Consider the following 13,310-nt stretch of genomic DNA (forward strand, 5'->3'; position numbering starts at 1 on the left):
GGGGTGCTTGGGAACATCCCACACATGCTCCAAGTTGATGATTAGCTTATGAAGAAAAAGAAGAATCTGCGGAATGGTCACACGGATCGGTAAGTATCATTTTCATCAGTATCTCTCACACTACAAGCCTATATCAGTATGCTAGTGTGGCTAATACTGATGACACGGAAAAACTTCTGCCGTATTCCCTGCTATGTTTTGGAAGACAAAACAATGCAGGATGTTTCAATAGGCTGCACAAAGGTAATGAGAAACTAGCCTTATGCCAACATATTATCTTACCTTCTCAACATTAAAGGGGTATTCCGCCCCTAGACATCTTATCTTTCCTTTGGATAGGGGATAAGATGTCTGATCGTGGGGGTCCCGCTGCTGGGGACCCCCCCGCGATCTCCCTTCTGCACCTGGCGTTCTTTTAGAGCATCGGGTGCAGTGACGAAGGCTCGTGATGTCTACGCTGTGCCCCGCTCGTGATGTCACGGCCACGCCCCCCTCAACGCAAGTCTATGGGTGGGACATCACAAGTGGGGCGTGACCATGACGTCATGAGCCTCCGCCCTGCATCACCAGTCATCCGGTTCGATCTATGCACCGGATGTCTGGGGTGCCGCAGCCGAGATAGCGGGGGTCCCCAGCGGCAGGTCCCTGGGATCCTTTGGATAGGGGATAAGATGTCTAGGGGCAGACTATTTATGTAAGGGAAGCCAAAAGTTAAAACATAATGCATCACTTTTCCAATAAAATTAAGGACAGGGGGAAATGGGCTATGTCATGTGAAGGTACCTTATGGATGGTCAAACATCATGGACATTCACCACCATTTAAAAACATTTTTGTTGCCCACAATTAAATTCTGTTTTTACTTAAAGAAAAAAAAGTAACACTTTCTCTGACTTATAAAAGAATTGAGAAGAAATTCTGACCTCTGCTGCCTGCGTTTCCTGATGCAGCAACGTAAGACCCGTTAAATCTTCCAGGAAGGAATGCGAAGAGTTAAAAACTTTGGCCAAGAACTGGAAGCCATCTTTTTCATACTGATCGATCACCTGAAAAGATAGAGGTAGGCATTAGTGTAGTAAAGTGCTGTCCATCACCTACAAATTACACTAGAGGTTTAACAGCCGCTCGGAAAGTTCAATTTCACAATCTCCAAATAGACATTTCTGTCGATCTTGGCTAACCTGTTCCTTAGCTGTCACCGAGTACAAGCACTGGTGTAAACCGCCAGAAAGCAGCGAGCTCTCTGATTTTTTTTTATTGCTCTTCTAGTAATCTAACAGAGATAAATAGCTTTTCTGCCCAAAGTAAAGATCGACCTTGTGTGCTTTTGTGTTTGTACAGGTTATTATGTGCAGGTAATTATACTTCTATAATAGAGCGTCTTGTTTGTTCTGCACAATTCAAGTAAAGGGACGGCTACTGCACATTCACAAATGTTTGTTTTCCCACAGAAATACCTATACATGAACTGTGAATTCTGTAATATTTATGCAATTTTTTGTGCATAAATATTATGCACTGTGAGACGCGCACACCTGCTCCATAATACTAGTTGTTTGGAGGGGGGGGGGGGGGGGGTGGTGCGGCCTCGCTCTTCTCAGTATTTGGCACTAGCTCCCTGGACACATTTCACTACACCCCAATCTCCAAGAGAGCGGGATGTAGAAAACTGTATCCTCGTTATGAGAGCGAAGAGATTGGACAGAGAAGCGGAGAACAGAGAATGCTGAAAACTGTGTCCCCGCTGCTGCAGCTCGCTCCCGCCGCTGTAAAACTGTGAACCCGATCCCCACAGCTCTCATCAGCCTGGAGGATGTAGAAATCTGTGTCGCCGCTGCTTGAACTCTCCATCCCCGATCCCGGCAGCGGGGGATGTAGAAATGTGTGTCCCCAGGTGCAGAGGCAGGGGAGAACGCTATCCATCACCACTTTCCCCTTCTTTCTGCTTCTTCAAATCAGTGTCCCCGTGACTCACAGTGAGGCACGGGGACACCGATTTGGCTTTGCTGTCTCAGCATTTATCATCACCTGCTTGGACACATTTATCTACAGGAAACAGTTTTCATCACTACACAATGTATGTGCAGTCCTATTGAAGACTGATTCATATGGAAAAATTCCAGAGATTCCGCAGTGTAAACCTAGCCTAAGTCTCAGAGTGCTTGGAGTGCTGCACCATTGTATATGAACACATAAACAGGTGGAACTTGTAACGCTTTTCAAGTTAATCGCACAAGACCTTTTGTGTCACATTTTGTACCTGTTCTTGTGTCCATATTTTATGGAATAAAACCTTCTTTAATTGCGCACGTATGCGCTGGACTTTTATCCACTACTAATGGATGTCTTCCTGTAACGTCCGCAGCATGGAAGAGCTGGCAGGGTGAGCAGAAGTTGGCTGTTTCAATAATGGAGCATTGTGTTTGTTCTGCACAATCCAAGTAAAAGGCCGGCTATTACACATTCAGATATATTAGTTCTCCCACAGAGATACACACAAACTGTGATTTCTGTATTATTTATGCAATTTTTGTACCATCTGTGAAATTGTGCTCCTTGTTTTCCTGTGGAGAAACTAGTTACTTTCAAAGTATCTGGTGGTGGGGTTTCACATTAGGCAAAAAACACATTAGGCTACAAAAAAAAAAAAGAGAAAAATTAGAGGATATGTCCACTTTGGCACTCCTTTATAGTGATAGCTGCAATATTTTCATTTATAAAGTTGCATAATAAAATGGGTATTTCAGTTTGGGCAAATCTATCACCCTTTGGGGTCAGTTTAGCCTAAGGGCCTATTCACATGGTAGAATTTCCACCTCAAATTAAAGCTTATAGACTTCTATGGGATTCTGTATTCCCATTCACACTTCTGAATTTCCGCAAGCGAAAATTCAGAAGTTTGAATGGTAGTGCGGAATCCCATAGAAGTCTATAAGCTTTAATTTGAGGCAGAATTTCGCAAGTTGAAATTCTACCGTGTGAATAGACCCTAAGATCAGCTGTTTCCACTATGAAAATATGTCAGTAGAAGTCAATATCTTGTAGAAAGAATTACACTCGGCACCACACAAGCATCTGGATGCTTACAGCCAGTCCCAAATTAGTATATATACAAAAGGTGAGCTTAGACCTTTGGTGCTTCTTGAGTGATAACAGTTCCGTATGAAATCATTATACAGTAGAGAAAAAGAACGAGAGCACTCACCCGTGACAGTCTGTCTTCTTTATGGATTTATTTTTGTAATGACAAAAATAAATAAGTGTATCACATAGAAGAAATGACCTGGCACTAGTCAGAACACTGTCCAATTATGGAAAGCCCACCTGTAGGATGACAGGGAGTAAGCAGCTTGTATCTAGGTGCGTGTCTCAGTGTGGTGCTACTCGACTCCAGACAAGGTATGCAAACGATATTCTTATAAGACAAGAGAAGTGTTTTCGGAGCACTCACCTTGGACACTGATTATGTTGCAAATTTTTCTTTATTCATAGTGCGAGATCAAGTGCATAGCAGGGAAGTGGCAAGATGGTACAGGAGCGGGTGGGCTCGGCCGGTGGGCGACGGTCCGTTATCGCACTCTTGCGCTTCGTCAGGCCCCGACGGGGCCTGACGAAGCGCAAGAGCGCTACAACGGACCTTCGCCCTCCTGCTCCTGTACCATCTTGCCACTTCCCTGCTATGCACTTGATCTCGCACTATGAATAAAGAAAAATTTGCAACATAACCAGTGTCAGAGGTGAGTGCTCCGAAAACACTTCTCTTGTCTTATAAGAATAACAAGAATAAATAACACACACTTTTGTGTAAACAAAACACACTTCTGTGTGATGAAGTGCAAAGCAGGGCTTGTGGGAGCGTCTCACCCGGACAGTGATGGCCGTTTCACACCATAAACGGCCAGCGTCGTCCCGGTGAGATGCTCTTGCAAGCCCTGCTTTTTCATTAAAAAAATCCATGAAGAAGAAAGACCATCATGGGTGAGTGCTCTCTTTCTTTTTCTCTACTGTATGATGGTTACATGTAGAAGTGCAGGGTAATAGCAATACAATATGTTCACTGAAAACTTGCTGAATAAAAAGTAAATTTATGAGCATAAAGTAGCAAACCATTCTAGCTTTGTTTCTGTACTAGTGGTAAGAGTATTAAATGGGCATTCTCATTAAAAAAATGTTTGCTATTGCACTCAAAGTAAATTAGAAAGTTTTTTTTTTATTTACCATGTTAAAAAAAAATTAAGTTTAATATGCTTTATTTGTGTTTAAAAAAAGCTGCTACTAGGTATATCCCTACTTGTCCAGAGCTCATTTCCCACCATCTCTTGCACAGACTTTGGACTCCTGCTGGCCTGGCAGAAGTCCAAAATCAGGAAATGCAGTCTGGAATGCTGAAGGGGGTGGGGGATGTGCAGCCTTAGCCAATCATAGCTTATCTCACACTGAACTGATCTGGGCTGTGTGTAGCAGAGGGAGGGAGGAAGTTCTCCCCTGTATGGCTTCAGATGATGTCACACCTGCTGAAGGGGAACGCCCCTTCCCAGTCTGTGAATCTGACTGAGAAGAAAATACAGAGAAATATCAAGGTAAAAAACGAACAAATAATAAAAAATAAAGGCAGGGGGTGGTTTATCATGATGGGGGCAGTGAACTGGGAGGATTATAAAATTTAACAAGATCATGAAAGGTACTCTTTAAGCAATGTCACTAGATTGTCAATATAATTCACTGAAAATAGGCAAAAGTGATCTTTAAACAAAACCTACACATCAAAGCAGATGAGATGAAGGTGTATAATAATTATATAGTACAATCAATGTCACAGTCTTTACACCGCAGGCCCCAAAATCAGATCATAGACGTGTTAGGGCAAACAGCAGTGGTAATGTTAGAAACTATAATTATTGGACTAGGATCTGTATAAAGCCACAATCCTGGTAGGAGGAGGATTAGCTGTATACAAATGACACAGTGACCTTTACCTATATAGCATTACCAGATTCCTGTTCAAATGGAAGGAAATCTATATCATACATGGACAGGCTGGGTACGTCAGAGCAACTGTGTTCTGCCTCATAGAGGGGTGTCCAAAGCGGTGGACTGTAGTTTGCATACTGCTTGTGACATGCATGCATCTGCACAGTGCACACCCCGCAACCTCTCATGTGCCTTATATGTTTCTCTATGACTCTCCAAATTCAAATATAAGGGTATTTTCAAATGGGCGGATTACCTGCGGAATTTCTGCAGCGTATTTGCTGCGGAAAATCCGCAGCAGATTTTGCTATCAAAAAAAGAAAATCTGCAAATCTGCCTTTATTGAGGATTTTCTGCTGACTCATTGAAGTCAATGGTAGCCTAATCCACTGCGGATTCCCAGCAACAAATACACTGCGGAAACTCTGCACGTAGTCCGCCCGTGTGAACGTACCCCTAGAATAAATCCAGACAGATTTCCAACTGCAGTGTTTTCCGAACAGTGTGTCTCCAGCTGTTATAAAGCTACAACTCCCAGCATGCCCGGACAGCCGTTGGCAGTTGGCATGCTGGGAGTTGTAGTTTTGCTACAGCTGGAGGCAACCTGGTTGGGAAAAACTGGTTTACAGCAAAGCTTTCCAAACATTTCCTGTTGGTGACACCCTTTTTCGACATACATAGTTTGGTGACACACGCCTCGCCATACCGCCAATTGTATGCATTACATTGCACTTCCTACGATGCACAAAGTGATACCAGTATCAGCATTACTAGTGTGGGGGCTGGAGGCACCCTGGGGTGAAAACACTGCCCTTTTGGATACCCTAACTACACCCCCTGACTAAGTATTGGTGCAAAAACGCGCGTTCGGGGAGGAGGAAAGAGGAGTCCATACAGGGTACAATTTTCTAATTGGTTTTAATTAAAAATGTTGCCTCCTTTATGGTGTATTTTAACTGTAAAACATTAACCACTAGGGGTCTCCCTAGCAGTCCTGCTGCAAGCCTTCTGTATTGATTTCTTACTCATGCTGGCCTGGCATGAGTCCGAAATCGAAGACCACATGACTAGCTCAGCGCAGCTCCCTGCCTGTCAATCAGACAGGCAGGAGCGAGCCGTAGGCTTGTTTCACACCAGAGCGCACTCTTGACATGGTCAAATGTCAGTGCAGCGCTGCCCTGCATACCCCTACCAGTAAATAAGCCGCGGTCACTCCACTACAGTAAAGCCACCCCCCTGCCACCTGTGAATAAGCCGCCGCTAAGCCAAGGCTACAGAGGACTTTACTAGCACAGCGTTGCGAATGTGGGTACAATTTCATGTGTAAGGCCAGATTTTAGTTATATGGTGCCCTGTGCAGGGTTATTTACGCCTCTTAATCTCCCCCAAATCTAGGTGAATAAACCTTGAGGCCTCATCCCTAAAAAGACCGGAGGCTGTCACTGCTGCCATAGGTGGCTAAACTAAGTCCTAAGTAAAGGGTCTGAATACTTAGTCACTGCACTATTTCAATTTTCCTTTTTCAATAGATTAGTAAAGATTTGTAACATTATGTTCTCACATTGTCATTATGGGATATTAAAATTTTATAAAATAAAATAAAAATAATCATACCAATCCTATTCTGGTGTATGCACCATTTCCCAAAGTCAATAAAAAAATAAAAATAAAAATTAATTTTCACCACTCTACCATAAGAAATGGAATACAATTCACGCCGTCTGCTCTAAGCCAACAATTACGCAGTATTTACAATATAATGTCATTCATGCTGTACATTGTGTTTTGCAGGATGTTGTCTTTTTGCATGGACCATTGATACAGGCTCCTCCAGTCTATGTACAAATGTAAACATTACGAGCAATAAAAGAGCCAACACGACAAAGGTCTGAATGTATGAAAATAAATATCTGTGTGTAGTGAGGTTCTGGCAGGACTCAGCCACAGAACAAGTGACCTTCCTGTCCTTCTAGGTTCCCATACACAAACAGGAAAGGGAGCAGAGGAAGGAAGCTGAGCCTGTGAAGACAACGCTGGACCTAAAGCAAATGGTTTCATTCAATAGTAATGGGAAGGGTGGTTGTGAAAAGTTCAGAGCCAACCATACCTTGTCATTGCGTATACTGACTGGAATATGGACACCTTAAATGGTAAAAAGGAAAACCAGTCATACAAAGCTGTGGTTTCCTGGTATTAGGCTAGGTTTACATGTAGTTTAGTTGTATACGCAGATGTTATCTTGTGAATGGGATTTGACTAACACTGTTGCACAACATGGTTTATAGCCGACAACTTTATTGGTCATGTTACATTTTTACATACTTCCAGTAAAAACAAAGACTTCACAGTAACCGTAGGTCCTCATGAGTAGTACCTTTGTGAAGATTTTCTATTCAAAGATCAGCCACTTGTGCTGCTGTCCTTTGTGCTAACAGGCTTATAGGAAGTTGTTATTTTTATATGCCATGTTCTAGATGCAGTGGAGCTGCAGCGGTCGCAGTCAATGAGATGGTACCAAGGAGCTAGAATCACAGAACTTTATTCAGCCTCTGACAGGGGAATTCTCTGGTGGACCTGCCCCTCCAAAACGTTTTAGGTCTCCATTAGCCTCCATGAAGGTGGCGAATAAGAGATGGACGGAGCTAACCATGAGCTCTTGTTGTGCTGGGAAACGGCCCCTGGGCACCTGAGCTTTATAAGAATATCAACAAAAACCTTTAAAAGGGGTACTCCGGTGGAAAACAGTTTTTTTTTTTTGTTTTTGTTAATTAACTTGTGCCAGAGGAAGTTCTTTTCTTTTCTGTCTGACCACAGTGCTCTCTGCTGACACCTCTGTCCATGTCAGGAACTGTGCATAGTGGGAGAAAATCCCCATAGCAAACCTCTCCTGCTCTGGACAGTTCCTGACATGGACAGAGGTGTCAGCAGAGAGCACTGTGGTTAGACAGAAAATAAATTAAAAAAGAACTTCCAGTGGCGCATACAGCAGCTGATAAGTACTGGAAGGATTAAGATTTTTAAATAGAAGTGATTTACAAATCTGCTTAACTCTCTGGCACGAGTTCATTAAAAAAATAAATAAAATTGTTCTCCACCGGAGTACCCCTTTATGTCTCAGTGCTTACTTTTACAGCTCTTTAGCTGGGTGGGCCATTTATATGGATACAACTTAATAAAATGGGAATGGTTGGTGATATTAACTTCCTGTTTGTGGCACATTAGTATATGTGAGGCGGGAAAGTGGAGGGTTAATGTCAATTACTTTGGTGGTCTAGGGTAGTGACTTCTTACTTGGTTTTCTACAATAAAAGAAGGGACTAATGGTATCTCATAGGTGGTTAATACACAGTATTTTCCTTTGTGGCCTAGTGAACACAAGGGGTTTGGTCTAAATAGAGAAAAATAAAAAGAGTTAAAACATAACGTGATTGGAGGCCTAATATGGAATAAAATCTGCATCTGTAAAGCTGGTAGTCTTTTTGTATAGAAGGACAAGGGTCTGCGGTAATATTAGAAGTGTATGTTATATGTGTATTATATAGCTCTGAAAATGTAGCAGAGAAAAAAGGAGACTGCACTCACCGTCCAGTGGTCATAAATACAACGTGCAGGACAGGCATCATGAATTAGGAGGCAGAGGTGGTAACGGAACAGTACTGTTTCACACGCTAAGCGTGCTTCCACTAGCTGACACCTGGCATCTCTCTGTGCGCAAGCGCATCTTATGTGAGAGGCACCGGAACAGGTAAGAAACAAATATGGTCCTGTGATCGCAACAGGTATATCCAAAAACAGTGTATGTGTTCTACAAAACTTTAATTACATCAAAATATACAAAATGTAAATATATCAAGGGCAAATAAAAGCAATTGGACCAGAAAATTATTATTAAAATTATTATACAAAGGGGCTAATTCATAGCGGTCATTAAAGCCTAGAGCTCCTGTGGCATCGAGCTTAATGAGCCAGTGTGCCTCCTTCTTTATCAATATTGTATGTCTATCACTGCCATCTGAGGATGGGTATACTCGTTCTAAACCTGCAAACTTACGTAAGGTGGTATCACTGTTATGAACCTCGTGCATGTGGGTGATAAGACGTGTAGCTCCTATGCCAGTTCTAATAGATCTCGTGTTCGCGAATGCGGACATGGAGCTGACGACACATGGGCAGATTAGTATGTAGATGACAAATGTAGTTCGACATGTTATGAGTTGATTAACTATGTGTGTATAGTTTCCCAATTTGAGCTGCCTGCTGGCCCAATTCTGTGAACAAAATGTTCCTACATGGAAAATTTCCTTTCAAGGAATATCCTGTTAACCAAGAGGAAGAAGTTGGCTGTTAGACTTTTCAGGCGGTTGCCTATAGTGACATTATTTCTTAAGGTAATCAAGGGTTTTTTCGCTGTTACATGCTTGAGGGTGGCATCCGTTCCAAGCACGTACCAGTGACGGTGTATTTCTCTAATGACGACATGATTTAGATTAGAGTTGCTAAGGGAGAATACAAATTGCCTCTCATTCTCGTTATTTTTAGATTTTTTCTTTGGTAGTAATAAGTCAGATCTTTTAATTCTCCTAGCCCTATCTAGAGCTGAGTCGATAACTGATAATGAATAGTTCCTGGCTAGGAGCCAAGTTTTAAGCTCTTCTGATTGGTCTTCAAAGATCTGGCTATCGCTATTAATGCATCTCAGACGCAGGAATTGCGAATATGGAATTCCTAGTTTTGTGTGTGGCGGATGAGAGCTCCGAAAATGAAGGATGGAATTTCACGCGATGGGTTTTCGATAACCCATCGTCACCAATGTGTTCTCTTTAGCTTAACGTCTAGGAATTTGAGCCCTGATCCGCCGAACACAGACGTGAACAAGATATTTTCTTTATTAACGGTGTTCAAATATTTCACAAATTCTTGAAATTTCGTCTTCAGGCCATCCCAGACGACCAAAACGTCATCTACAAAACCAATGAAGAGTTTAATATACCTAACGTAGCGGTTAAGATTGGAAAAGATGTATCAGCATTCGAAAATGGCGAGGAACAGATTGGCATAGGTACAGGAGACCGGCGTGCCCATTACAGTGCCGGTCTCCTGCCTATACCAATTCTCTCCCTCTTTAAACTCACTGTGTGACAAGATAAATGAAAAGGGCATACAAATTAAATGAATGCTCCAGTTTTATCAGTCTCTGTAAGAAACTCTCGAATGGCCTGTACACCCGCATCCCGAGGGATGCGGATGTACAAACTCTCCATATCAATGGAGGACAATCTATAGTTAGTATGCCATTCAAAGCTTTCAAGATGTATCAAGAGATCCCCAGTATCTTTAAGGTATGTCGGTGTATGTCTCAGTAGGGGGTTTAGCAGCCATTCAACATACTAGGATAGGTACTCAGTCGCAGAGCCAATCCCCGTGACGAATGAACATCCAGGGGGTTGGCTCTGCGACTTATGCACCTTAGGTAGAAAGTACCACTTGGCAGGTGGATGCGGGTGTGCAGGCCATTTGAGAGTTTCTTACAGAGACTGATAAAAAAAAAGCATTCATTTAATTTGTATGTGATGACCTTTCATTTATCTTGTCACACAATAAGTTTAAAGAGGGAGAGAATTGGTATAGGCAGGAGACCAGCACTGCGATGGGCACACCGGTCTCCTGTACCTATGTCAATCTGTTCCCTGCCATTTTTGAACGCTGATACATCTTTTCCAATCTTAACCCCTACGTTAGGTATATTAAACTCTTCCTTGGTTTAGTCGACGACATTTTGGTCGTCTGGGATGGTCTGGAGACGGAATTTCAAGAATTCGTGACATATTTGAACACTGTTAATAAAGAAAATATGTTGTTCATATCTGTGTTCGGCAGATCAGCACTCGAATTCCTAGACGTTAAGCTAAAGGTTTCTGAGAGCACATTGGTGACGATGGGTTATCGAAAACCAATTACGCGAAATTCCATCCTTCATTTTCAGAGCCACACACAAAACGAGGAATTCCATATTCGCAATTCCTGCATCTGAGATGCATTAATAGCGATAGCCAGATCTTTGAAGACCAAGCAGAAGAGCTTAAAACTTGGCTCCTAGCCAGGAAATATCCATTATCAGTTATCGCCTCAGCTCTAGATAGGGCTAGGAGAATTAAAAGATCTGACTTATTACTAACAAAGAAAAAATCTAAAAATAACGAGAATGAGAGGCAATTTGCATTTTCCCTTAGCAACTCTAATCTAAATCAAGTCGTCATTAGAGCAATACACCGTCACTGGTACATGCTTGGAACGGATGCCGCCCTCAAGCATGTAACAGTGAAAAAACCCTTGATTACCTTCAGAAAGAATGTCACTATAGGCAACCGCCTGAAAAGTCTAACAAGTGGAATTCATGCAAAAAAAATAAAACAGATAAAAACGACCATTTTGCCGCACAGTGTTTTTTTCTGTGAAAAAAAGGCAGCGGCCAGATGTTAGCTGCAAGTCAATAGTGAACTGCAAAATGCCAGACTTGGCGTTTTTCTAATCCTTTGGGCGTTTTTTCAGCTCTTTTGGATCTCAGAGGCTAGTTTTCAAATTCAGAGTATGGCGTTTTTTTGGGAAAAATCTCTGCGTTTTCCTCCCATAGACGGCCATGTGGGTTTTAACTTTGGCATTTTTGCTGGCATTTTTTTTTTTTACTCTAGCAATACAAAAGTGATACCTTTTTTGTTCAATTTCGTAGGGTACCATTTTTGTATTTAACGAAATTTATATTTTTTAGAACAAAATTTTTAAACAAGGATCAATTTATCTAATTAAAACTCTATCCGGCAATATAAAATTTTTTAGAAAGGGGCCATTTAGTTATAAAAATATTATATTTTTTATAATTCATTTTGTAAAACTTTTTATTAATAATTTATTTCAATTATGTGTTTAATAAAATGTGTGTTTTTTTTAATACTTTTTTAACTTTTTATTTTTTAGGTAGTACTACAAACTGTTCCATAATGGGAGTAGTAGTACCTGTACTAATAGACAGATCGCTGCAATCCTCTGGAATAAGCTATAGAAGCCGGAGGCTGGCCACACTTCTCCGCTCCACTGCCAAGCACTATACTCCGCTGTGATGTGAAGTTCTCTTCATTTCACAGATACATATTTCCCGCTGAGAGCTGTAATTGGCCAGATAGTGTTGGCCACTCACAGCTCTCAGCGGCATATACGAATCTGTGAAGTGAAGATAACCTCAAGTCACAGCAGAGTATAAGGGACCAGAAAAGTAGCTTATACCAGAGGATGGCAGCGGGCATCAGGAGTGCAGGTACTACTGCTCCCAACATGGAGCACACTCTGTTCCATGCTGGGAGTTGTAGTACCTGCATTAACAGACAGATTGCAACAGGTATCAGAAGTGACAGCTGGGCCATCTGTCTATTAGTACAGATACTACAGCTCCCAGCACGGAGAAGTGTGTGCTCCATATTGGGAGCAGTAGTACCTGCAGTAAGGAACAGATCACAGCAAGTGTCACTCTTGACACCTGTTGCGATTGTCCTGATGGGAATTTTGGGACTCAGCTGTGCTCACGGCTACAGAGCCGGGAGAACAGCTGATGCTGAGCAGTAGATATACTTCATATATCTACTGCCCAGGAAGAACTTATAATGAGCCTGCAATGTGTATACAGTATGCACATTGCTGCCCACTTAACCCCTTGCTGAGCTGTGTGCTATGCGCCAGCCCAGCAAGGAAAGAGTTAACTCAAACTGCGGGACAGTGTAGGTTAATCCTTTGGGCGGTATACACTGTATACAGCTATCTATAGTATATATACAGTATGTATACAGAAGAGGAAGAAGTCCCCTTACCTCCCTCCAGTCCAGGCTGGGTCAGTGTAGCTCCACCCATAGTGATGATGTCATTAGGGGTGGAGCTAAAGACAGAAGCCAGGCTGGTAAGGGTGTGAGGCTCTTTTCACATTGTACGTTTTGTGTAATGTGAACAGACCCTTCTACCAGTGTCTTCACAGACAGGGAGACTCCAGCTGTTGCTAAACTACAACTCCCAACATGCCCAGACAGCCAAAGGCTGTCTGGGCATGCTAGGAGTTGTAGTTTTGCAACAATTGGAAGCTCCCCAGCAGAGAGCACCAAAAATGTCCTAACCGATTTTTTGTGTTTTTTTTTCCTTCTCGTTTCAGATCTGTGTATGCAGAGGATTATGGCGGATTCGGAGGACTACTGCGGATGAACTGGATTTTTTTTAATTTTAATAAAATGGCTAACAAGGGCTGTGGGGAGTGTTTTTTAAAATAAAATATTTTTTCCAATGTGTTGTGTTTTTTTTTTAAA

The 13,310-nt window shown here is 42.2% G+C and overlaps 1 protein-coding gene across 2 annotated transcripts in view; it reads right to left on the minus strand.

Moving 5' to 3' along the window:
• Positions 1-13,310, minus strand: part of ATG7 (autophagy related 7) — a 248,500-nt gene that overhangs the window by 132,518 nt on the left and 102,672 nt on the right. For both annotated transcript variants that reach the window (XM_056524273.1, XM_056524274.1), the window contains one exon: positions 924-1,046. In XM_056524273.1, the coding sequence (XP_056380248.1) occupies positions 924-1,046 (123 nt within the window). The remainder of the gene's footprint in view (positions 1-923; positions 1,047-13,310) is intronic.

This window comes from Hyla sarda, chromosome 6, assembly GCF_029499605.1.
Source record: "Hyla sarda isolate aHylSar1 chromosome 6, aHylSar1.hap1, whole genome shotgun sequence".
Classification (NCBI taxonomy): domain Eukaryota; kingdom Metazoa; phylum Chordata; class Amphibia; order Anura; family Hylidae; genus Hyla; species Hyla sarda.